Raw genomic sequence first — 25,551 nt, forward strand, 5'->3', positions numbered from 1 at the left:
AGTAAATGCTTTATTTGTTTACAGTTGAGTTTAACATCACACTAACAACAGGCATTCAAGTAGTCTAAGACTTAGTAGTGATGTAGCCTAAAACTAAGAACACTGGAATTGCTTGGCATGAACCTACGCTACATTTGTGCTTATATTCTAAGGCAGTTCAATAGGCCTACAACACCTTAAATACATTGGGATAGTGCATTGGAGTTATTCTTTGGATACACGCACATCTGACCATCTAAAAACGTAGCAGACGTAGCAAACGATAGGCCTACAGAGACGCTATTGGATTTCACATTTCACAAGGGATGACAAAAAACATTGATACAATATAATATATTGATGACAAAAAATAGCAACATTGTTCCAAAATCCATATACAATACTGTATACTACTGAACAATGTTCTTTTTGTCATGAGGTGCCTCTTTGAATTTGTCCCTTCTATCACATTATTCAACACTGGAACATGTTTATAAGTCTGTATTTTGTCCATGATTCTTTTTTCACGACTTTCCCGATGGCTAGTTGCTGACGGGCACTGGAACCCCGTACGGCTCTCGGTCCGCCTGTAGTGGGTCAGACAGATCTCTCTTCGCCTCCAGCCACCAAGTCGTCATCTCCCCTTTGCCCTGAAAAACAAAGAGCTGTGCTCTGAAACAACACCCTAGAATATTTAAATTGATGAGGGGCTCCTGACCTATGGATTTAGTTTCCATTCCCCTTGAGGAACAGACTACTCTGAGAGTGCATAGCAAATGAAGTGCCATTAAGAGAGGGCCATCATGAACATGGCCAGCTGAGACCACTATGGCTCCAGATGAGGTCCCACCCCATCCCATCCCTCTGGGACCACAGGGGATACTCCTCACTCACATACGTTTGTGTTCTACATCCTCACCCTTTGTTGGGTTCACACTTTATTTCAGTACATAAAAGGAAAGAGGCAATGTTACACATTATAAAGCAATTATAAAGACATATTTGTCCTTTGCGCCATACATTTCCTACCACTTTTTTCATTGCATAGGATAAAAATACACTGGAGAAATAGAATTGAGTCCAATATTCCATAAACACTCTGGCCGAAATGCAATGTGTGGCTGACATTTATAGCACCTGTCAAATAAATAACTTCAGGTTATATTTACAAATAAGCCACACTAGAATTTCTCTATTTTCTTTTACTCTGAGGGCCATGTGCATGCATCATCCTGTCAGTCTGGAATGTGCTTGTGTGTCCTTGAGGAGAGATTTCTATGGCAACCAGATTGAGCAAGCCAAAACACCTCCTAGCAAGCTAATTTAACCACCAATTTTACTTTCCATTGTTAGTGTATATGACTGAATGAGCCTACAATATCTTCCCTGGCCCCTTACCAACCATTTGAAGAGGGCTTTGATTGACTAAGCAGACATAGCCTATACTTTCCCCCTCATATCCTAATCCTGATAACTGCCAGCAGCATAACTAAATATGAGCACTATTTACCTTGACGACAAGTGATCCACGGCAGGTCAGTATGTACCCTTTCAGGGTACACAGGAGGTCAGCCGTGGGAGCACTGCACTGGATCTTCAGAGCTGGGGGAGAGAGAGGAGAGGAGATGAGATGCTTGGTTTCTGAAAAGGAGGACTACAAGTATTTACTGGAATCTTGCCTGGACTTTCAAGTTGCAATTTGCAGTGTTGCAATGATCAGGATGTGATTGCAGTAGGATAACCAGTACCTTAAGGGATAACCAGTACCTTAAGGAGTACAGGCAGAGACTTTCGCAGTTGAATGGAGTGATGAGCTAGAGTTATTGACAACTATTATATTAACAATTTCAGTAACTAATTCTCATATGGGGCATTCAGGTCGTGGCTCTCAAAATGAGGTGTGGTGGTTTGTAACCCAGAAATGAGAGGATTAGAGAGAGAATTGTGTTCCATATTCCTGCCAAATTGAGGTCATTTTTAGCCTATTATTAGGAAGGTGCTCATCTTTTTCGTGCCGCTGCAAGTGATAGCAGGCGAGAAAAAAAGAGGTCCACCATGATCCAGGACCTGTGCCAGATCAGGAGCGCTGCTCTGTTATGGGGCGGTCGGCTCACTGTGTTCGCACACCTTCGCTCGTGGATTCCATTCGGGACGCCGTGTTCACCGTGTCGCCAAACAAACAGTACCGGGGCATCTTCGTTCCCACAACACCAGCAACCACAGGGCCTGTGTGGATTTAACAAGGCTTAGTCAGTGCATACATTTTTTACTCAGTCACATTCGTCATCCTCATTTGTCAGCGTTAGAGTCCAACTCCATTCCTCATGGAAAAAATAGCTTGTCATTAACAGACTGGCTCAGTGGAAACCCTGTAAGTGCAGAGAACATGGAAAAGATCATCTGCTGTGAGAAAGATATGTACAGTAAAATAGCCATTGTACAGTATACACCATCACCAAAAACAATCATTTTGTTGTGATCAGGGATGGGCAGTATTTATGATACATGTAATTCAAATACAAAATAGTATTTTGCCATTAGAATTTTATTGGGTTGAAGTAAATGACTGCGTATTTTGTAGCAAAATACTTTATAGGTGTGTATTTTTGAAGTTTAATAATGCTGCCAAATCACACCAACCCACTCACTCAACCACATGGTTACTAGCTCACCCACACTTATAAGTTTGCCTGTTTTCGGTAGAACTTTGGGACAACATTGACTGTAATGTGTATGTGTCCTCCAAAGCTGATGAGACACAAGGCACTTTTCTGAGCAATGTTGCTGGGCAATGTTTGTGAGTACTGTTGTTCTGGCACATTCCTTTGGATATTGGACAACTTATTTTTCTTGAGAAGTTTAAACAGTTGGCAAATTAACATGATCATTCAATCGGAATCCATGGAACGGGTTGTGTTATGTAGTTGCCCTGCTCACAAAGTTGCGCCATGTCACCTCAAGCAATATCAAGCATTCTGGGCATGCATTGACAATATCAGAGACTTCATTCTCTGTATTATATGTCAGAGTGCCATGAGTTTGAAGTCTTTATTTTAAGGAAATATAACTACATTGGGTTGCTTTAAGCCCACTTGACAAGTTCAGTTGTGACTTTTTGATTAAATCTCTGATATAGTATTTACGCTATGCGATTTAACAGGGATATAAGCATAGTTGATCTGTTGACTATTTGCAGATTTATGGCATGTCTCGTGGAGAAAAGCTGTTGCTCTCAAGGAATAGATTAAACATATGTATATAGATAGGGAAGGTTTGCAAAGTGATTTCATGCTCCCTTAAAAAAAGTATTTTTTAATATTTTGAATGAATCTTAATACATTTAAATTAGGGTATTTGATATTCTATTTTTTTTGCCCATCTCTGGCTGTGACGCATAGTATACTGTAAATTGAAAACAGAAAACAGTAACTCCAAATGTGTTGGGGTACCATTCTAACACCAATTTAACATTCACATCACATTCAGTTCACACCACATTCCAATTACATCCTGGTTTCTGTGTTTCCTGCCAGTAGTGACATGCTGTGGGGGCGAGCCTCACCTGAGTGGATGCCAGCCCGTATCTCGAGCTGTGTGGTGGGCTTGTGGGGGATCTTAAAGGCGTGGCACACGCTGATGAGGTCCAGGGCCATGCTCGCAATCTCTCCTGCATGGTTGATGCCATTCTCGTTCGGCACGCCAGAGACCACCATGTCTGAGACACCCATCCACACACACACACACACACACACACACACAGAGAGAGAGAGAGAGAGAGAGAGAGAGAGAGAGAGAGAGAGAGCGAGAGAGAGAGAGAGAGAGAGAGAGAGAGAGCTGGGATGATTCTTGCGGTCACTGTCTGTACGTATATGCATGATGACCAGAGGTGATAGACCTGGGAAGTACACTGCTCAAGGGAACACTTCAATCATCCACTGGATCGGTACTCTGACACTGTTTGGCTCTGCGCACAAGTAAAACTTTTGAGGCGAGTGTTTTATTTTGCAAGAACTGTCAGACATTCTGTGAATGTAGTTTGAGAATGGAGAAAAGGGTGGAAAGTTTCAAAAAATGTGTTTTAACAATTGTGGAAAACTGTAAGTGTTCCCTTCATTTTTTTGAGCAGTATATTTGGCATTTACAAACAAATGCCTCGGCAATACTTACAAGCATCTCCTATGGTCTCCACTTTATACACGTCATAGTTGTCGATAATATCGTCAAATGTGGTGTAGAGTTTGTTGAGGAAGTTCACCACCTGATGGGGGGTACTGGAGCCAGACAGTTGTGTGAAACCCACTATGTCACTGCAGCAAGACAGGAACAGATGACCAGTGAGCACATTAGCTAAATTTATCATGCGCATTTCTAATAAATAAAATAAAATGCAACAAAACATCTGTGTCTGTTAATATAGACCCTTTCAAGAGAGTTCCATTATCAGCATCATAGTTGGCCCCACAAGACTTCCTTTTTAACATTCCATATGTTATCTTAATGCAGAGGAAGTAGATTGGGACCCAAATAGAACGTTCAAGCATTGTTTTTGTTTTTATTGTTGAAAGGGTCTATAAAACAACAGAAAAATATCAGATGGTGCTCACTGTTCACTGTGCAGTACCAAGCAACCCCCACCTGAAATACACAGTGGCATTGGAGTAGCTCTGAGCCTCAGCTGTACGTCCTTGACGAAGGTCATCAGCAACTGGCTTTGGTAACATACCTACAGAAATTAGCCTTACAGTATTCATTTATTCAATTACGCAAGTCTAATTCATAGACTCACGTTTCTTATTTGAAGCAACATTACAGAAAAGAAGACTAATGAATAGCTAGGAACTTAAAATTGGATAAATATTTTCACCTCCATTTCAAAACTTAAGTAAAGTACATCAAGTAAAGTAAAGTAAAGTAAACACTCAAAATACTGTAGATAGTCTACATATTCTGCCAATAAGTGTTTTGGTTGTCCACTAGGTGGCGCTTCTTACTGAAAATGCTCTACGGAGATTGCTGCATTACTATTCCACCTGCCATGTCATTACAGTGCTTTTAAGGCAGTGGAACAAAAAAAGAATGTTGTAAATTACTGTAGAGTAAGCGGTCCGTCTTCTGTTTCTCTTGGAGAAGATCCTGTGTCCGCTCAGCCACAATAGCCTCCAAATGCTTGCTGTACTTTTCCATCTGAGGAGTGGGGAGTGCACAAATGTGTGACTCTTATTTATAAGAACACACAAACTAAAAAGAAATCTAAAAAAACGTTTTATACATATATATATAAACATATATTGCTTAGCAGACAGTATTCAATTAGCATTTGGTTTGGTATCCTTCCATGAGAAAACAGTAGAAAAACCTACCAGGTTCATCATCATGTCTACAGGGCTGACTTTGTGGGGGTTCATTTTGTCTAGAAACTTCTTCACCTGCTCAAAGGTTGGTCTCATGGCAGCGTTGTGTGTCCAGCACTTTTTGATGAGCTGTGTGAGCATCAGTCATGTGGTGAGTGTGTGAATGTGCACGTTATTAATAACAGCAAGTATTGATTTACAAAACTCTCTGGTGGCTTATTTTGACAAATAAACAGATTCAGATCTACAAAATGAGCATGTAGAGAATTGTCAACGTCTGTTGTGACACACCTCACAGTAATCACTCTGATCGGGGCAGTCTGTATCCGCTTTTCCCGGTTTCAGCTCAGGAAGCTGCGGACGCCACATGACGTCTAGCTTTACAAGCTCCGTCTGCTCCTGGTGCCAAGATGATTGACAGGTGTCACAACAATAATTGAATCTTTTTCCGCTTTAACCAACTCATTCATGGGGTAGGCCATCATACTCACAGAAATTAGATCACTGCGGGACGCAATCTCAACCAAAATGATGGAATAACTGAGGCAGACGGAGAGGGCAAAAATGAATTTCAAGTTGTTTTAAAGCTCTCTGTTAGGATTATGATTCACTGCACTATGTACAGTCACCTGTCTATTCTTTATATACACTGGGTGTATGCAAATGTCTCAAGTATCACAAATAAAACATTTTCCTTTTGTGTGTGTGTGTGTGTGTGTGTGTCTCTCTGTGTGTGTGTGTGTCTGTGTGTGTGTGTGTGTGTGTGTGTGTGTGTGTCAGGTCTCATGACAACACCTGTATGTACCTAAGTCAAGCTGATGGGTAAACATTTGTACTGGAAAAAAACTGTAGGGTACTTCATTGACATCCGCCATGCCTTTGGGTAAACAAACCATATACTTCACCTGTATATGTCGGCTGGAGCGGTGTGGTTGGAACTGCTGCCAAGGAGGACTTCAGGGGCACAGTATATCCGGTAGGGGCTCTCACAGTGGAAAGTGTTACTGATGGCCTCAAAGTCCTCCTTCCTGTAGGCCTCTAAGCCGTAGTCTATAGATGAGGAAAGACCTATTATTTATTTGACCACAAATTGATTATTTCCTGTGGCCTGACCACCTCGCCAGTGGACTATGTTAAATACATGGGTTTAGTATGAGGTATAAACGCAATAAAATACTCACTATGGAATATAATCTATGAACAAATAGACATCAGACTAATTTAATAAAAACAATTGAGGGAAACTGTTACATGATACATTTTGTTGTTGTGTCAGGTAGGTTCAGAGTGTTTGATTGGATGTGCTGGATCACCTGAAATTTTGCAGACCCAACGGTCATCGATGACACAGTTTCTAGAGTGAAGTCTTCCATGAAAAATCTTGTGCTGATGCAGGTAGGCCATGCCACGAGCGATATCAGTGGCAAAAGACAACCTGGAAACATATCAACATTTCAGTTGCTTCATACAGAATGTAAATAGCATGCAAATATGCCAATAAAAAGACAACTGTCAGTATCCAACAAATTTAGCTAAATCCACCGTCACAAATTAGTACAACTTTATCAAGTTCCTTAGAGTTTTAACTCTATCTTCTCCAATTTGTGTTCTTCCATACTACATACAAAACAATAATCAAGTTTTCCTTTATTTACAATAACCACACTGAAGTGAAGTAACAACTTTAAGCTATAAATACATACAGCAGCTACAAGATGTAAGAATTGATTTCCGAGGGGAATTTACCGAAAACCCCAATTGATTGGGATGTCTTCATTCAGAAGGACATCGGCAAGACTTCCCTTTGGGCAGTACTCTGTAATGATGTTGACAAATGGGACTTCAATGCATCCACCAATGAACTTGCAGAGATTGGGGTGATCCAGTTCTCTGGCATAACAAATAACAATGAGAGAGAACAAGGAAGGATAGAGGAAAAGGTTTTTTTTAATGGCCCGTCAATCAAACAGTCATCTATGAGTTTTGCCTAAGTGTATTAATCTAAGTACTAAGTAAATTAATCCACAGAACAGATTTCAATCAGCCTTGAGCAAGCTGTGCCTTGCTTGTTAAGGAAGTACACTACACTACGTAAATGTCTGATCAAATATGTTATGGTGAGGTAAGTCTGCAAATACAAAAACATCCTTTAGGATATTGAATATTTTTACAAAGTTTTGATCAAACATTAGGTCAAACTGTATTTATCAAGAGCATACACAATGTTTTATTTACCATCAATTTACAAAAGACTGTAAGGACACTGAAAGTACACAGGTAGCCACAATGCACAGTATTTGAACATTAAAAGCAGAACAGAAGTAACTCGGACAGAGCACACACAAATAACTGCAGCATCAGAATCACTATTCATTTGAGTGTTCTCAAACATGGCTAGTGAAAGAATTGTATTTGTTTGAATAAAATCTATATAAATATACATTTAAGATATAAATGTGAAATGGGTTTACATTAAGGATAAAACCAAGCTGTTGCAGTAATAGATATACATCAAACAAAGGGCCATGATCTTCCATTGAAAAACAACACGAAGAACAGAAACAATAGGGGTGACAAAACACTAGAACCATCACCCAGCCAAACATCCCACTCACCGAACCTCCTTCACTTCTTTCCTGATAGTCTTGGAGAGGGCAAAATGCTTCTTCTGGATGTTTTTCACGGCCACAGTTCTGCCATCACTATTTGCAAACAAACACAGCAATGGAGGTTTGTAGTCTGTTGTTTATTAACCCACCAAGGATTGTATTTAAAGCCTGTAAACATGTTTGCTTCCTCTGTAAAAACCAAAGATAACACCCCAGAGATTTTCTTTTCCATTTTCCTCAAGTGAGAACCCAACACGCTTGATGCAAATTCACCCCATGAGGAATGTCTGCTTCTTAGTAATAAATATAGATTTATGATAACAAACCTCATTAACTAACCTCAGCTACAACCCAACAGTACACTCATACCACATGACGCCTGTTATGAGGGCAAGACTCACTAAATGCCTGGCTGGATGAAGCCCGGTTTGAAGCCTGAGTTTGTGACGGTGCAGACGGTGACGTCTGTGGCCCGGCTCACACTGGAGCTACTCTTCACTGGCTGTAGGCTGGTGGTGCTGCAGAATCCCATGTAGCACATCTTACCTACACACCACAGCACCACGGCAGAGAGGAGAGCAGATGCACACTTTACCTCGACAACACAGCACCATGGCAGAGGAGAGCAGATACACACTTTACCTCGACAACACAGCACCATGGCAGAGGAGAGCAGATCAGTTATATGGGGGCACCAGTGGTCAAGGTTGCTTGGAGAGTTTGGATGAACTCCCACATGCTCACAAAAGTAATGTTTTTTGTCAAGCTGAAAGCAAGACAGGGTCTACACAGGGATGTGGGAAGCAGGGACTGAAAACAGAATGGTTTTCATTTTGGTCCGTTCTGAGCAAAAACATTATTTTTTTGTTCCTGTTCCAGTGTTCCAAAGCCTCTCCTTTAAATGGTAACCAGTTAGAACATTATAGAAAACGGTTTATAACATTCCTTTAAAAATAACATTTGTCTTTACAAATTGATTTATGGTCAGTGGCACAATACAGTACTAACAGCCTTAAAGCCTAGAAAGAACAGAAAATGTCCTTGCTTTAAACCCTGTAATAGCCTAACCTATGTGTGGTGCTACCAACTGCATGCCATGCCTATATATATTTTCCTAGTGTCTCTGGTAGCCTATGTTATTTCACACAATGTTTCAGTAATTTAGGCTACATACTTGGAAAAGGCAGTTAGATAGTGCTGGATATGAAAATCCTTTTTATCAATTAGTAGTTCTAGCTTATTATACAGACATTGATTCATAAAATCTGATTAAATTCATCCTATAAGGGGTCTGGGGAACACTGTGTGGGCAGGTCACTTTATATATTCAAACCAAGATTAATTGGAACGATAAATACCATTATTAACTAGTTATCTAAAATTGAAAATAATGTTTTCACCCCGGAACAAGTGAAATTGGTTTTGTTCCCATTTTCGGTTATGTTCATCCAAAAATTGTGTTTGTTTCTAGTTTTCATTTCCGTTCTTTGAACCGTTTCCAATCACTGGAACTGTCAGCATGATAGCTAATGACTCATCAGGAGTAAGCTCATCAGTAAAAGAGAGTGTGGATGTCTGGTTTTCATTAAAGGTTGGACTACTGATGTAAAACTGTCTTTATGCCTTGAAGTTTAGATGATATTTTAGGCATCACCTCACCAAACATTATGTTGTTGTAGTTGATGATCCAGCTCTCGTCCCAAAACATCTTCTGCTTTTGGTACTGAATCCACTAAAACACAAACAAAAACAAAAAACAACTCCCATTACGCCTACCAAAAGCTTTCAAGCTTTGTGAGTAATTGCTCTAACTTCAAAACTGCCCAGTGCTGTTTACTTGGTACATGTGGCACCCATGTAAAACTTTGTCGTCGATGGAAATGTGCGCTCGCCATTATTTACTTATTCACATTGCACTGTTTTCATGTGCCTTTCAATTACAGACACACACACACACTGCCTTTGAGGAAAACAAAACAGAGAGACTTCAGTGGGGTCAAACCCCCAAAGGCTGGGCGTCGCCTCACCACAATGGTTAAGATGAAGCCACTGCAGAATAAGGCAACTGGGAGCCCAATGGCAACTTTAATGGACATGGACATGGGGCAGACACCGCAGTCCGCCGGGCAGTTCAGGCAGCTCTCCTCCAGCTCACAGATGTTATCTCCACACACTGTTACACACACACACGCAGAAAAGAGCAAACAGCTGAAGTCACGAGAAGCACACAGGAGTCTCAGAAAGAAATATATGTCAGGTCTCCTTTTCTCGTGACATACTAAAAAGTACCGATCTGATAAAGCGGTTATGCTAATACGGCCTATGGTATAAACCAGTTTGGTCTGTAAATTGACTTCAAAACCACCTCATGTGGGAGCGTACCTATGTTCCCCGGGTCCTATGTTCCCCGCTTTGCATAAAAACCCTAACCCTAAACCTAACCCCGAGCAGGGAATATAGGACCCGGGGAACATAGGGAATATAGGACCCGGGGAACATAGGGAAGACCCCCCCCCCCCATGTCCTAAGCAGTTTATACAAATTCAGTCAGAGCCATTTGTTCAGAAAGGGCAACCTGTTCTATTGTCAGCACAACTTCACTGTCGGTGGTATATTTTATTCCCTCATCTTTTTCTGATTGGTGGTATACAACATTTGAAACCCCATGCCACTTTATGGTACACAATGTTCTGGCTCAGTGATAGGATGATGCAGTGGACAGATATTACCAACAGTCTAATTGCTGACCTTGCGCACTGACGACTAGAACCTTGGACTCCAGTGCTGCGTGCAACTGTCCCACTTTGATATGGGCAATAAGGGACGTCACGCCTAAGTGCACCAGCACGACCTGCGCAAAAATAAAGCAAGAAGGGACATGCCTCAAAGAGGGTGTGATGGTAGCTCCACTACACAATTGATCTATAATGCCTTCTTACAAATTTTAAGGGCTATTTTCTCCTTGTATCAGGGTCATGTCCTGCATGTATGTGCATGTACTGTATGTGATTTACTTTACTTTACTTTACTTTACTTTACTTTACTTCACTTCACTTTACTTTACAGCCCAAGACAAATTTCCCCTTGAGGGACAATAAAGTTTATCGTATCTTATCTTATTTCCTTACCACTGAGTAGTGCATCAAAATGATGTGAAAGAGACTGTAAACTGAATGGAAATCCACATCACAGAGATTGTTTCAAGTGTAAGTAAGTGTTGGGCAGTTCTGTAACATGACTAAAGAATTGTTCTAAAGTGAAGCATTACACTTTATTTCCCCCATTAAACTGAATAGGCCTATAAAACGTTTACTTAAAAAATTCTACTTCATCAATTTTGAGATGTGGCAGCTTCAGAAAGGGGTAAGAGGATTTGAGTCACCTTTGATGTCCAGAGTTGCTGACTCATCTTTCCTGCCTTTGAAACAGTGTGTGTCACAATCTCGCCATCATCTGGGATCCAGGGTCCACATATGCCCCCCTGCCTCTATTTGAGAAAGCAATGGAAAGGCGATGCATACAAACACACACACACATATACAAACACAGAGAGAGAGAGAGAAAGAGAGGAAGGCAGTGAGACAGGAAAACAGTGAGACAGTGCCATGGAGAGAGAGAGACAGAGACGCTTATGGCCAGCGCTTATGGCAATCAAAAACAATTTTCTCTTCTCAAATGACCCACTCTTCAGATGAAGGTCACGGCATGTGTACACAACGTAGAGAGTCCCGGGTGCTCGCGAGGAGAGGGCCTAACGAGGGCTAATTAAAGCCTACGTTCGCACCGCTGATGAGCCATACTTGTAGGATTGCAGCCCTTCTCACAATAATCAAATGTTTTACTGTCAGCAGCTAGATAATTATACAGCCAGGGGCCCAGTGTGTGTGCGTAATGGCTCCCAGCTGCTTGTTGTTGCCTACACACACGTACACGTACACACACACACACACACACACACACACACACACACACACACACACACACACACACAATCACACACACCCCACAGAAAAGCAAGTTGGAACAAAAAACAGCAACTGTTTTTTTCTTTTTTTAAAAACATCCATATCTTTTCTTTTTCTTACAGTGTAACATTTTCCAGAGCATGGGTGGCATTACTGACCATGAGGGCAAGAGGGCAAGAGTGGATGTTGGCGTGGTACACGCAGCAGTTGTGCTCGTCAGCGTTGTTCCAGTTCGTGGGACACTCGTGCTCGTGACAGAAGCGCTTGGCCTCCGAGGCATCGCTGCGAAGGAAGAAAACAGGCGAGAACCTCCAATCAGACCAAAGTGACGACAGGCGTCAGTTTTTTTCACACGCAACCAGTGACACCAGTTGTTTTAAACTGAAGGAACAATTATACATTGGAGAAACTGCAGTGGATGACATGGATAGAGATGCGTTTTCTCTTCTTTGGTCTGCATCAGAGACTGTTTGCACCTGACAGTATGTGTCTATTTATTTCAATTCAAGTGAAGCGACAGAAAGCAGTCCTGCCCGCACAGTGCAGCATTGTCCATGGCAAGCAAATATTAGCCAAGTGATGAATACTAAATTGTTAACTTTTTGTATAATTCTAAATGTCATGGTTGAGCTACGTTGTTAAGGGAGATGATCTTTTATGCCGCAGGATCACCTGAACTGGAAGATCTTGTTTTTCACCGCATAATCATAGAAGGAGTCGGCAGCCGTAACTGAATAGGTAACATTGAACTCCTCCCCCTCCGTTACTTTCTCAGGAGGCCGTTGGACCCAGGCCATCTCGAGTCCTGATGCAGCACAGAACCACAATGTTCCAAAACATCACCCCATATATTGGTCATAGATATCCAAGGCATTTAAAAATATCATAAAATGTCTCATTATGTCTCTGAACAGAACATTTTGTATTATTATTTCAGATAATGTACATTCCTTATGAAGGCAAAAAAAAAGGTCACGGCCAACTGTTGGATAGTCTGTCTTTGAAATGTTACAAATGTTGCTCATATAAACAGACATCAAACTTCAACTCACTTTTTTTAGTTTATCTGTGTTTGCAATTGCAAATGGTGAGTTCACAATCCCAGAAACAAACTAAATGAAAACTTGTTTGCCCAACACTCAGTGATATTAGATTCCCTTTAAACATCTGATATTACTCACCTCCGCAGCTTATCATATTGTAATCATTGGGCTCAGCAATAGGCCAGCAGTCATACTCTGAGTTGTCGAGGTCATGCCAGCAATCAACAGCCTGGTGAAGGAAATCAACCTCTTTATCTATCTCATTAAAAACAACAAAGCATATTCAGCCGCTGGCAAATTGTAGGTTCACTGAGATGTTTAATTTCACATTGAGATTTGATTACAGGCACGGACACATGACACAGCTAGAACACAGAGGTACATGATCACAATGTCTCTAGTGCACACACACATACTCAACACACATTCATAGACATCAATAGCCATACAGTGTATAGTTTCTCAGAAAATTAAACATTTGCTGATTTCACTTCTATTTACCACACACGTGCCCTCTTGAGTTTGCAAATAGCGGTTTCAGGATGCAAAAGTGGATCGGCGCCCATGCTGTTTGCCTCAGTGGAACACATTCAACATGTCGCACATAATTCCAAACGAGTGTTTCTGACATGTCAAACAAAGCTCAAACGAGTGTTTCTGTACGTCAGACAAAGCTAGGGTGTCCCCCCGATTTCAGATGACCGAATCCAAAATAGCTCTCCTTTTCATAGCCAAAAAAGGAACCCAAGACATGGTGAATATTTACTGAACATTTAAAAACAACAAAACTCACTTGAACGTGACAGTGCATCACAAAACACTTAGAGGTGTCAAGCCTCCCAAGCCACAAATCAGCGACTTCTACCCAACTTGAGGCATTTATCAGCAAGCAACCACAATAGCCTGAACCTCATACAAATTATAATGGCAACAAAAATCAAATCTCACAACACAGAAGTTGCATTTGTACCAAAGAATCAACACGAGCACTCACCAGGAGAAGGGACGCCAGTGAGGCAGCCCAGAGAGCCATGTTGCTGTGCTCTCCGACTCTCAGGTGCGTGTCCCCAGGGACTGGCTTCTTTTTGCCTGTGTGAGAGCTGGGCTCTTGGCTTCGGTACCCCCCCTTAATTGTTAAATCAGTGGAAGTGGGCTCTTTTAATCAGAACAAAGACAGCCCTCCGACCTCTACGCCCAGGAGACTCACGTCGCCCTCACCCACCATGGCACCCTCCAGGCACAGGACATCCACCCATTTTAGCCCCAACAGAAGATTGTGCGTGTGTGTGTTTTGGAGTGGGGACAGATTGGGTGTTTTAATATATGCAGATCCTGTTGGTCAGAATACATATTCCAGATTAAGACGCTTTCTATTACATAGCATGCATCACTGGATAAGTCCATCAGAATAGTTTGGTGTGTCATTGTAAATGGTGCATAGCTTTGCATACGTCAATGAGAATTTCAGGAATACCTGTCAAAGTATAAAGGCCAAAACATCTGAGAATGAAAGTGAATAGCACTAAAATCCTCAAAAAACCTCAGGGACAAGGCCAACATTTCCTCCCATCTGTGAAATTTTATTGCCATTTTAAAGACACTTAACTTCAAAATTACTCCTGCAAGTAGGTCTCCAGAATGTACTTCACCGTTTCTTTCTGAGAATCTGGGCAGCAGTTGGAGAAGGGAAGGTTTTTTTTGTGTATTTGGGAAAGGGCCTCAGCTGCCAGAACGGTACTCTTAATTAAACCATAACCCAGTGTGGTTGCCTGCCAGATTTACTTTTTTCGTTTTCACTGAACACTTTCCCATTTAAAAGCCAATTAAAATTCCAAGTCGTTCTCATTTGGTGATTATGAGAGACTCTGTGACTTATTGCTGTGTGTAGTTTCAAGTTGGAAAAAGGTAAGGTTCTGAATAAATAAAAAGAACATGATTTTTCAGGCCAAAGCACCTACAGTTAATCAAACCTGAACCTATCCAATGTTTCTCAAAGATCTTAGATACACACATTCACAGGGCTTTTATACATCCAAAAAAAAGACTTCTTGGTGGGCTTCCTACATCAGAAAAATAAATACTTTGAGTAAAGACGATATTGAACTTCAATATGCTATTCCCAAAAAACAGAGCTTATGCAGATATTTGTAGAAATTCCAGATTTATAGCTTGAGTACATATTATTACAGTGACAAACACAACCCTTAAATAGGGTACAAGTTTACAGCATAGTATGACGTTAATTTGAATGGCTGACAAGAACAGTACCGATAGCAGTAAACTTGGAATACTGAAGAAGCATTGGAACAATCATAATACAGGAATAATATATCTGAGGTTTATAACAGACTGCAAGTTTGAAATTATTATCATATGACTGATAACGGCCTGGAAATGTAGGAGATTTAAGTAAACAGCTTTCCTTTCTAAAATTAACTTTATCTCGACAGCCATCAGTATCAAGGATTCCACAGAATGATAGTGAGACAGGGCAAGACCTGACCACAAAAAAAAAAATGGTCCTAGAAGGTATCAGCCACCTCCCAAAAATCACAGAGAATAAGGCCCCCAATAATGCTCATTTCTGTTTACACATCGGTACCATACGCTCACACATATATTCTATAAAAGGCATAGCAAAGTGGTTTAACAGTACAAGGCAATGTAGTTGCACATATACTCTATGCACCATCGTCTTTACAGCACAAAACAAGGAATCACTTAAAAGAAGGGCGATGGTCTTCACAGGTTACAGTGACAACATATCAGACTATATATTTCCCTGTCCAAAAAGTTATAGCAGTAAATGTTGACCATAGATATTTGTCTGATGGATCTGAGGATATTTAGTCAAGGACGCATGTGATGTCATTGTGCATGAAATAGGCCACCGTAATAACCACACTGACGCCATGGTAACCAAGAGCACTTGCCCTGTCCTTCAAAGTAAAGCAAATTAGCGGAAATAAGCCTCCTTCAGAAAGAAATGCAATTTACTGCAATCTGGGGCTCACCTCACCCTAGATGGATCCCTTTACCTTGACATGGTCACCATAAATCTCCCTTCTGTGGGAGGCACAAGGAGGAGAGTGTGTACAGTTCCCTCTCAGTTCCCTAAATATGTATCCTTCCTGTTTATCCGAGACCAAGAGCCCACGTCCACAAACTCGGCCTCGGGTCATTTTGTAATGGGACAGCGCACACAGAGCTGATTTATCGCTGTCATTTCATCATTTAGACAGGACATGTGCCATCCTGTTTATAAGAACAGGAAGCGCGGCGCAGAAGACGCTCCAAAACATTTCTCAGTGGCGACAGGGCCAGGCCATTAGAGATAAGGCAGCAGCTAAACAACTTTAGCTCCACGATACCCTCAATCACAGCAACTAACGTCTACCTGAGATTTTGGTTAAAATTGCAGGCTACTTAAACAGAAAAACAAGATTGATTTCTCATACTTATGTCTTTCGAAAGATTGATATCTCATACTCCGTTGTGTCACAAGTTGAGTAATATTCAGTAATTCAAACTTGCGTAGCCTGATTCCTACCATACTTGTGAAGCATGACACACACGATTCAGAGACATGCTTCAAGGAGCCAGCACAGACGAGCCGGTGAATTGCACAATGTCACAATGCCATAATCTCAGGTGAGCAGCCACTCCCATGGCTACCAAATTGCGTAAATGGTGAGATAAAGAGAAAGACTGAATGAGAAAGACAAAGAGGGGGAAAATATATATATATATATATATATATAGAGAGAGAGAGAGAGAGAGAGAAATGATTTAAGAAGAGTAGAATAAGAGATGGATAAAGACAGAGATAAAATAGTAAAGGTGGTGCCTACAAGGTGACGAGCAGGGACGTGCACAGGAATTTTGAGGGGCAGTTGCTCTGACCTGAAAAACTCACGGGCTATACACGGGTTTCCCGTTTACCAACAAAACTAGATGCGCGCGCTGCTGTACGCTACAATCATATTTTTTGTATACCCCTATTGTCTGAATGATAATAACATCTTTGCATTTTAATATAACTTCGTATTTTGACATTTTTGGCGAAGACATGCATTCCGTTAGGGATATTGAACATATTGAACATTCACTAACCATCGTGATTTCGAATTGGTGCAGTTTTCAGCACAAAAACTCATTTTATTCTTTTCATGGACAGCACTGCTCTATGCTATGGTGCTTTCTGCCTCTTAGTTGGGCACGCATGTTTTCATGACGTTGCATAGAAATCCATGTAGGCCTATACGAAGGACTGAGAATAACAGGGTCTTTATTAAAATATATATATACACAAAGAAGTGAAACGCACAAATACAGCACTCAATCACCTTAACTACTGAGTGCAAAGTCTCTGTCTCACCTGGTGGTTGGCTTTTTCGCAGCCAACCCTGCAGTGATGTGCTGCCCTTTGCTGCCTCCCTGAATTGTCTCTCCCTCTCCTGAATCCGCCTCTTTTCAGTGGGCACCTTGGCTTCAAACAATAGCCTACCCAAAATAGTGATTTAGGCATTTAACCATTTTGAATAAAATAATTAATGTGATGCATTACATCCATCATTCATTCTTCTTGCTAAAACTAAATGTGAGAAACTAACTATCAGCAGACATGTAGCTTAGTTTGCCTAATGCCTACCAAAAAAATAGTAGCCTATGTGAAAACGGGCTGCTTGTCTGCAAGCTATCTGTCTGATTATTTAAGCTAAAAGTGACAAACTCAGTCTGGATTTATGAAGATTTTAAGTCATTTCATAAAACTTGATGATGATGATCGTTCGTTTGTTAAACATCACAAACTCACCTTTTCCGACAACGTTGAGTTGTCTCACCCGACAACCGCGACAATCTCCTTCTAGGGCCGCTGCCGCTCATGCAGGCTCAGCTCAGGTGCCGGTCGCGTGCAGCGCTGCAGCCACGTAAAGAGAGTTTGCCCTTCTCCTACTGACTTTCACTTTGCGATTTTTTTTATCTAGGCCTACGTGAAATTGTGCATCCACTGTACGATTTATTTATTTATTTATTTATTTATTTATTTTTCCCCTCGGAAGGGCAACGTGAGTCGAGAAGGCCATATGGGCAGTTGCCCGGGCAACCTGAGCAACCCCCCTGTGCACGTCCCTGGTGACGAGAGGAATGTAGCTCAAGCATGCATACACTTGAAATGGATGAGCTACAAACACGTGCATCTGCTGTTATGTTACACAATACATGTATGGCTTCTAAACAGAGGCAAGCACCTATGTTTGGATACTAGCATTATGTATCTACTTTTATGAGTGTGATATTTTTTACATGATCTAATTTCTGTAAGGCTTCGTTATCCAGATGTTATTTCCCAGGAAATCGGGAAAAAAATACATTAAATTGCTGTAATATATACACACACAAGATCATTATTGTACCTTGAAAAAACACCAAAAAATGATTACTAAGAAAAATGACAGTACTTTATATGAATAGGCAACTGCATGTATTAAGCTCTGCATTCTCTAAGATTGACTTCAGGTTAAGGGATGATCGTCAAGGATAGAGAAAAGGGTCTTTAGAAGTCAATATATTTGAGGTAAAAAAAAAAAAAAAAAAACAAAGAACAAGGATATGTACATATACACATCTGTACAATGTACAGTCACCTTTTCAGTCCATAAACTCAAATATTTTCACAGATTTGTTCACAGACCCCCAAACTCAAGCAATGGACCAAACAGTCCGTTTTTGATTGTTGCAACAGCCATGGAACAGTTAATGGAAGATAATGGTCGACAGGGTTACAATGGTTCAATGGTCTTCCTCTCACTGTCCTCACCGAGAGTCCAACCCCAAAACTTTCCCGTTCTAGGCCTTGAGCATCTCCTGCGCTGAGTTCTTGGTGTCCTCCGAGAGCCTCAAGCTGTTCCCGGACTCCTGGCTCGGCCGGATGTTGGCCTTGGACGACCGCTGTCGGCGTGTGCCGTTGCAGACGCAGCGCAAAAGGTTTTTGAAGGTGGTCCACATCTCCTCGTCCTTGTAAGAGTAGATGACAGGGTTCATGACAGAGTTGAGCACAGCTAGCAGGAGCAGCCATCGCTTGAACTGAAGCACCTTGCAGTGGTCGCAGTCCAGGCCGTCCAGCAGCAGCACAATGAGCCCCGGTGTCCAGCAGATCACAAACGCCCCTGAAAGAGACAGAGACACAGCCATGAACACATGTCCATATGCACCCATACATATACACCACATAGGCACCATTGTAAACACACACACACACAATACACAAAAATCACATTAGCTTCTGTTCTGACGCACTTACAAAATCGTACAAATAATTAATGCTTACTCAATTAAAGGAGAAATAAAACATACACACCCAACAATTCATTAAGCAGTTAATCCGCAATGTTATTCAAAACAAAAATAGTCCACTTGTTCCGTATTATGTGTGGTCAAATTGTTCAACACTTTTCAGCTACCAAGGCACGCAACCATCTGTCCAGCCGTGACTATTTATTTTCCCCTTACAAGTAATATGTTGTCATGTGTTGCTAAATATCCTCACACAACTTCCTTAGAGGTGTGTTCAGAAAACATTTCCTGTCTAAAGAAGAGAATTGTTTCTCGGATGCTCAAAGTCTGGCAGAAACACACACCTGGGCATCTAATCTATGCTTTGTGTCACTGACCATACACCCGTATGACTGCACACACTGGACTTGCTCAGACACAATCCGGGGAATCTGGAGAGATTTGGAAGAGACCTGCGTGTGAAGGCTTGTCTGAAGTGAGTGGCTCAGAGGCAGCAGAACAAAGGTAATTCTGTACCCTTGACAACAAGAAAGCCGACGAAGAACACACCCCTTGCTCTGCAACCCAAGCTGACTAAAAAGTGCAACAAACACACTGAACTGAAAAGCTCCCTTTCTCATTACCATGGTGAAGCCTGTGCAAAAGAAGAGAGAGAAAGAGAGAGAGAGAGAGAGAGAAAAAAAAAGAAAAAATGACTACTAAGATTTTACTACAAAACCCCATCAAACGGGGTTCCACTGTGGGTTTTTTTCCTGTTGGTGCACTCCTTATTTAAGTGTACATTCATCCTCTCTAATCTCATTAGAAACATCTGGACTGGAGGGCAACGCATGTTTGGAACATATGTGGAGGTTGCAGAGGGCCTCTCTGGGGATGTTTAGAGTTCAGTGTTGCTCTCTGATAGATGCGGTGCCGTTCGTACGGCTCACACAAAGAGAGAGACACTAAAAGCCTGGCCAGCGGTTAAATGGGATCATCAAACCAGACTCAAGATAGACAAGCCATGTGCTTTGGTTGAGCTACCACACACAATGCATCTTTAATCTGCACACACATGCACATGCAAACACAAATACGTAATCATGCACTCATGCACACACGACGCACGCACGCACAAACACACACAAACACATGCACTCATGCACTCATATACACACACACACACACACACACACAGAACAAATATCCAGCTGCACACAAGTCTGGGCTGCACACCTGCCGTGGCTATTCAACACAAGCATTTGCCATCCACCCAAAAACATGCAGGCTAATGTGGGCAATCAAAGGGATTTTCAGCGTGATAGGCCCTGGATTTGGGATCCAGGCTAGATACTTCTATGTGATAATGTTCACAGGAGTATGTATGAGACCTGGAGGTGGGTGGAAGTGTCTCAGCCTGGGAACCAGACAAATCTGAGAGATCACATTTGTTCTGGCATGGATGCAAATACACATCACAGTTATCTGCACTCATCTGCCCTGCATGCTGCTATCCATGGTAACACTGACTTGAGTTATCTTGAACCACTCCTGCTAATCACTGCACACAACTGCAATGATATTTCACTATTTATTTATTAGGGATACTTCTACCATGAAGTTTTATGAGGTTATGGTAGGCATTGTTTAATTACTGGGACCTGATACTAAATTTAACTCCTATGTGTGAATGTTGGAATGACAGTAAAGATCCTTGAATACTTGAAATAGTGTCCTTGCATAAAGGGAGGCTTTGAGCTTGATTCAATATGTCAGGCTGCTGAAGTGCTGTTCCCTTATGTTAGGATTCATCTGTTTGTCTACCTGTGTGTTAAGGTACACACTTTACTTGGACAGTCCACCCACAGACTATCAACAGACACTCTTAACTACAGCATACTGCTCAAAAAAATTAAGGGAACACTTCAATCATACACTAGATCGGTACTCTGACACTGTTTGGTTCTGAGCACAAGTACAACTTTTGAGGCGAGTGTTTTATTTTGCAAGAACTGTCAGACATTCTGTGAATGTAGTTTGAGAATGGAGAAAAGGGTGGAAGGTTTCAAAAAATGTGTTTTAACAATTGTGGAAAACTTTAAGTGTTCCTTTAATTGTTTTGAGCAGTATATAATTTAGGGTTAAGGTTAAGGTTAGGGGTAGGGGTTGAATTTGGTTAAGGTGATGTTCAGTAATTGTTCAGCAAAGATTTTATGTACTGAACTTGAATCTAAGAGTCTCTCTAGGCGAACTAACTGTTACCGAGACATGATGTTAATGTTGCCCCGTGAAAGCATATAGTCACACCTTTCCAACCTCAAGTCCACATCCTATAACAGGTAACATAACAGCTGACGTCTTAGGAGGTGGAGCAACTCTAGGGAAAAGAGTCTAGTCAAATTACTCTACAAAGCTTTTGAAAAGTGGAACTCTTAACCAATTGTTAAATGGGGATAAGTACACTGGGAATTAGACTTGTGGGTATAGTTTTACACAGCGACCTTTCTCTCCACACAATGTGGTCTTACCCATCCTGCCACACCTGATTATAACATCCATGAGGCCTCGATGAAACACTCTAACTATCCTAAGCATACACAGCTGCTGTTTTTTTTTTTTCTTCTTCCGAGCAGTAAATGTGCTGTCAGAGACAGCCTTTAAAGTTGAGCAAAATGGACAGAGCACTTTGGGAACATCTGCTTCTGGGCTGGTAACTTTGTGGGAAGCAAAGAATTTGTAGCCAAACAGATCAGAGGCGAGGATTCCTTCACCCTCATTTGTATCCATTCCTCCCTTGTATCATGGCACATAACGGTTTATCACTCGAATATGTCAAGTATGCGTGGAGCCCCATGAAGCTTGTTAGGTGTTTTTTAAGAGGTAGGGCTTTTTTCAGTATCTGCAGCCTGGTGTGTCCTGATGTATGTTGACTATATTTACCCTATTTATAATTACTATGGGGGTGGGGGGGCAACATGGGCAAGAATTTGTGGTAAAATGTCATACCACATCAATGGGAAAGGGAGCACAGTGTGTTCAGAGTGTATTTTCATACATTTGACAATGTAATATAAGAACCCACAAAAATACGATCTAGCTGAATTGTATTTCTTAGGCCAAGTTTGAATTGTATTTCTTAGGTCAGTCTGTTTGACCAGGCATTGCTAAGAAAACCACTTGAGTGTTTCAGTTCAGCTTTCGGGCGACGTTAGCAGTGGCCTTGTGCGAGATAATTACAGTCTTGCAGAGGACACACTGTGTATAATAAAAGACAGCTCCTCCACTTTTTCACTTTACTCTCTCTGCCGGCCTAACACAAAGACACAAAGAACAATAGACACCCAGCTGAATCTACACAAGAGCAGGCCAAAACTACACTAACACCACAAAAATCTGATCAAAGCACATTTAGCATATTGTGCAAGGGGAGTTCTGTGAAGATGAAAAAGGAAGAAGCCCAACTCTGGCGTCGGGCTGATTACGATCTGTCTTACCTGTTTGACCTGTACAACTACACTATGTAGAGGGCGTGGAGAAGGAGACGGCCTTCTTTTGAGTACATTTCTGACCTAGCATATCCTGTTCCACTTACACCTTTAGTGGTCTCTCTCGTCTCTTTAAGGGTGAGCACTTGAGTGGATAAAATGCCCCATAGCACATTTTTAATGAAAATCTTAGATAGCTGTTAAAAGAGTGGGCTGAGGTTTCGCTGCGGTGGAAAGTGGCAAATGGTTTGCATAAGGCTTTTCACTGCCAATACTGCATTACAGTACGATCAATTAAAGGGATAAGAGGCATTTGAATACATGAAAGGGTTACGTTGTGGTCTGATAAAGGTTTTAATTGAAAACCAAGCAGATGACAAATGTGTCACTCAACTGAAGGTGACAGTGTGTCAGTAAATCAAAAGTGCCAATGCATGCATCATGGAATGGTTGTGCTTCTAGAATGAATTGTCTTTCATATGGGTGTACTGAAAATGTTTCCATAGATAAGACCACAAATTCTGCCTCAGGCGACAATTAATGTAAACCATGCTATTTATTATGAGCAAACTACCCCTTACTGTACATTGAGCGATTCCTCAATTCTGTCATTCTCCTCTTTAGAAAGACAATATGCCCTTACCACGTTGTCTACTGGTCAGATAGAAGTTCATAAAAACAATGTAGATTTAGACTTTAAGACTACCCTCATTAAAATCCTTATCTTGTACTTTAGGAAATCACATCAAGTGTTTTTAAGATAAATGTGGGAACTTGGTGATTGCTTTCAGTGTAATTTCAGTGATTAAAAACAAAACATGCATTCTCCTGACACAGTTAACCCCTAAATAGTTTGTCAATATTGTTGTGGGCAGATAAATGTGGGGGGGGGGTCTTCAATGAAGGCCCCAGTGACAATATCAGAACCATGTGTCTTATATCGTCAGAGCTGACACACTCTACAAGTCAGATGAGAAGACTGAAGGATCCTGAACTTACCCAGTACGGTCATCACTGTTTTAATTAGCTTTATCGGCGTCCTTTTGCGATTTATAGATCCACTGGTGTGAGGCGACAGGACCGACGTCTTTCTTGTGACGTAGGTGTATATCCTCAGGTATATCGCCACCATGATCAGGAACACCACCAGGTTGGACGCCGACCAAAAGATAAGGTAGCTCCGGCTGAAGATAGGCGCCAGAGTGGAGCACTTGTCCAGACTGCAGATGCAGTTCCACCCCAGGCTGGGCACGGTCCCCATGAAGATGGAGATGGCCCACACCAGCACTATCAACAGTGTCACCCGCCGCTTGGTCAGGTTGCTGTGCACCTTCCAGTTCATGACGGAGATGTAGCGCTCCAGGGCTATCACCAAGAGGTTAGACAGGGAAGCCGAGAGGCTGGTGTCCAGCAGCCCTTGCCGTATGAAGTACCCTTGGACAGTCAACTTCCTGGAGACCTCACCTGTGTTAAACATGAGATACACATACGCAATTCCTGCTAGGAAGTCTGAGGCTGCCAAATTGGCAAGGAGATAATAGAAAGGATAGTGGAAGCGCTTGTTGGTGATGACCGCGGCAATGACCATGACATTGGACACCAGGATGAAGCAGCAGAATATTGAACCCACACACTGCACCAGAATGAGTTGGGTAGAGTCCCACTCATCGGTTTGATTGCTGTTGTTGTAGAAGAAGCCCATGAGTTGGTCATGGTAGCACTGGTTCTGACTGGCCATCTTGCACACTGACTTTAAATAAAGAGAGAGACAGAGAGACCAAATGAGTGTGTGTGTGTGTGTATAGGAGGGTTGGCAAAATAAATCCAAATGAACACTAATGTCACAATAGCTTCCATGTCTTGTTCATTCACTTTGTTTAAGTCAAGCCACCTGAAGATTACTTTGAATCATGCATTTTTTATCATAATGTTAAGCCAAAAACATACAAATTGGGGTGCTTACAAAGTTAAACAACACTAGCAATGAAAAACTCATCAGAGATAATTTAAGACAAACGTCAAAAAAAAAATACCTTCCGTTGTCATTTCTATGCCTGAATTACCTACACTCGACCTTAATGTGCCTTCACTAAATGCAGCTTGTAAATTGTATAGAAAATTCAAACCTAAATGCAAGCTTCTTAAAGAAATAAGAGAACAGGCAATTGTTGGCATACACATTTAAATTGTATATAACATAAACTTCTAAGTAGCCTACTCACATTTTAATTATTGAAAATGAAACGTTCACCATAGTGTAGTGTAGCCTAAATAACAATTTTATGGAAAATGCTTCCCAAGGAAATCTCGCTATGAAAATTAGAACAATCCAAAGTTTTTCGGAGGCTTTTCTCTTACTACATGTGTACTTACCGACCGAAAGCTTGAATCAAATTCATGTGATTTCGGGCATTGCAGTTACTTCCAAATTACTTTTCTCGGTCCTCAAAAAATGGCAAAGTGTCCGCGAAACAGCGGCGGGGACAGCAGCCGAGAGCAGTCACCTGAGTGAATAAGTCAAGGAGCGAAGTTGAGTAAAGAGGTCTATACACACTGCAGTGGGTGTGGATAACAGCTTTCATTTTGAAAAAAACAAAAAAGGCTGCGTTGGAATGTCTTACCAATCCAATCCAGACTATCTCTAACTGAGTAGACTGAATATATTATAGTAAATAAAGAGGAGACGTTTGATACATTTGTCTAGAGGCCTACATAAATCGCTCTTACTCTTCAACGATCTTCAGAAGAAAATGTCAGAAGAAAATGCCGAGGCTGTTTGACTTGGTATGCAGCCTGTGGCAGGCAGGTGCTCTTGTAAGTTGTGGTGAAGTTTCACGATTCTA

At 41.5% G+C, this 25,551-nt stretch overlaps 2 protein-coding genes across 6 annotated transcripts; both read right to left on the reverse strand.

Moving 5' to 3' along the window:
• Positions 1 to 16: 16 nt before the first annotated feature.
• LOC121678369 (atrial natriuretic peptide receptor 2-like) lies at positions 17 to 16,974 on the reverse strand. 2 transcript variants are annotated; one of them, XM_042057845.1, is made up of 23 exons: positions 13,942 to 16,974; positions 13,086 to 13,176; positions 12,577 to 12,709; positions 12,063 to 12,186; positions 11,322 to 11,426; positions 10,688 to 10,790; positions 9,967 to 10,112; positions 9,599 to 9,671; positions 8,341 to 8,485; positions 7,946 to 8,032; positions 7,077 to 7,220; positions 6,644 to 6,765; positions 6,236 to 6,380; positions 5,822 to 5,870; positions 5,622 to 5,729; positions 5,340 to 5,459; positions 5,070 to 5,163; positions 4,615 to 4,702; positions 4,147 to 4,286; positions 3,542 to 3,694; positions 2,107 to 2,205; positions 1,490 to 1,581; positions 17 to 629 (listed from the first exon to the last, which is right to left on the reverse strand). In XM_042057845.1, exons 1-23 carry the CDS (start codon positions 13,978 to 13,980, stop codon positions 522 to 524), a joined length of 2,508 nt encoding a protein of 835 aa, XP_041913779.1. In that variant the 5' UTR covers positions 13,981 to 16,974; the 3' UTR covers positions 17 to 521. The 2 variants fall into 2 exon arrangements, with proteins under 2 accessions (XP_041913779.1, XP_041913780.1); XM_042057846.1 differs by lacking the exons at positions 12,063 to 12,186; positions 12,577 to 12,709; positions 13,086 to 13,176; positions 13,942 to 16,974 and adding an exon at positions 11,624 to 11,724 and having other exon boundaries at positions 20 to 629.
• A 1,413-nt stretch (positions 16,975 to 18,387) lies between these two features.
• On the reverse strand, positions 18,388 to 25,551 carry lpar3 (lysophosphatidic acid receptor 3). Of its 4 annotated transcripts, none has more exons than XM_042057857.1 (4): positions 25,436 to 25,551; positions 25,082 to 25,212; positions 23,708 to 24,458; positions 18,388 to 19,117 (listed from the first exon to the last, which is right to left on the reverse strand). In XM_042057857.1, exons 3-4 carry the CDS (start codon positions 24,444 to 24,446, stop codon positions 18,798 to 18,800), a joined length of 1,059 nt encoding a protein of 352 aa, XP_041913791.1. In that variant the 5' UTR covers positions 24,447 to 24,458; positions 25,082 to 25,212; positions 25,436 to 25,551; the 3' UTR covers positions 18,388 to 18,797. The 4 variants fall into 4 exon arrangements, with proteins under 4 accessions (XP_041913791.1, XP_041913793.1, XP_041913790.1 ...); XM_042057859.1 differs by having other exon boundaries at positions 25,421 to 25,539; XM_042057856.1 differs by having other exon boundaries at positions 25,330 to 25,539.

The sequence above is a fragment of the Alosa sapidissima genome, chromosome 12, assembly GCF_018492685.1.
Source record: "Alosa sapidissima isolate fAloSap1 chromosome 12, fAloSap1.pri, whole genome shotgun sequence".
NCBI classification, from domain to species: Eukaryota; Metazoa; Chordata; class Actinopteri; order Clupeiformes; family Clupeidae; genus Alosa; species Alosa sapidissima.

What these genes read in the sequence shown, in the direction of transcription:
- lpar3 (XM_042057857.1), bottom strand. Translation starts at nt 24,446, where the DNA reads ATGGCCAGTCAGAACCAGTGCTACCATGACCAACTCATGGGCTTCTTC. An exon ending in AACAGTGATGACCGTACTGG is followed by an intron (nt 19,118 to 23,707) that starts GTAAGTTCAGGA and finishes TGTCTCTTTCAG; the next exon opens with GGGCGTTTGTGATCTGCTGG.
- LOC121678369 (XM_042057845.1), bottom strand. Translation starts at nt 13,980, where the DNA reads ATGGCTCTCTGGGCTGCCTCACTGGCGTCCCTTCTCCTG. An exon ending in CTTGCCCTCTTGCCCTCATG is followed by an intron (nt 11,427 to 12,062) that starts GTCAGTAATGCC and finishes TTTCTCAAATAG; the next exon opens with AGGCAGGGGGGCATATGTGG. An exon ending in AGCAACTCTGGACATCAAAG is followed by an intron (nt 10,791 to 11,321) that starts GTGACTCAAATC and finishes ATTTTTGCGCAG; the next exon opens with GTCGTGCTGGTGCACTTAGG.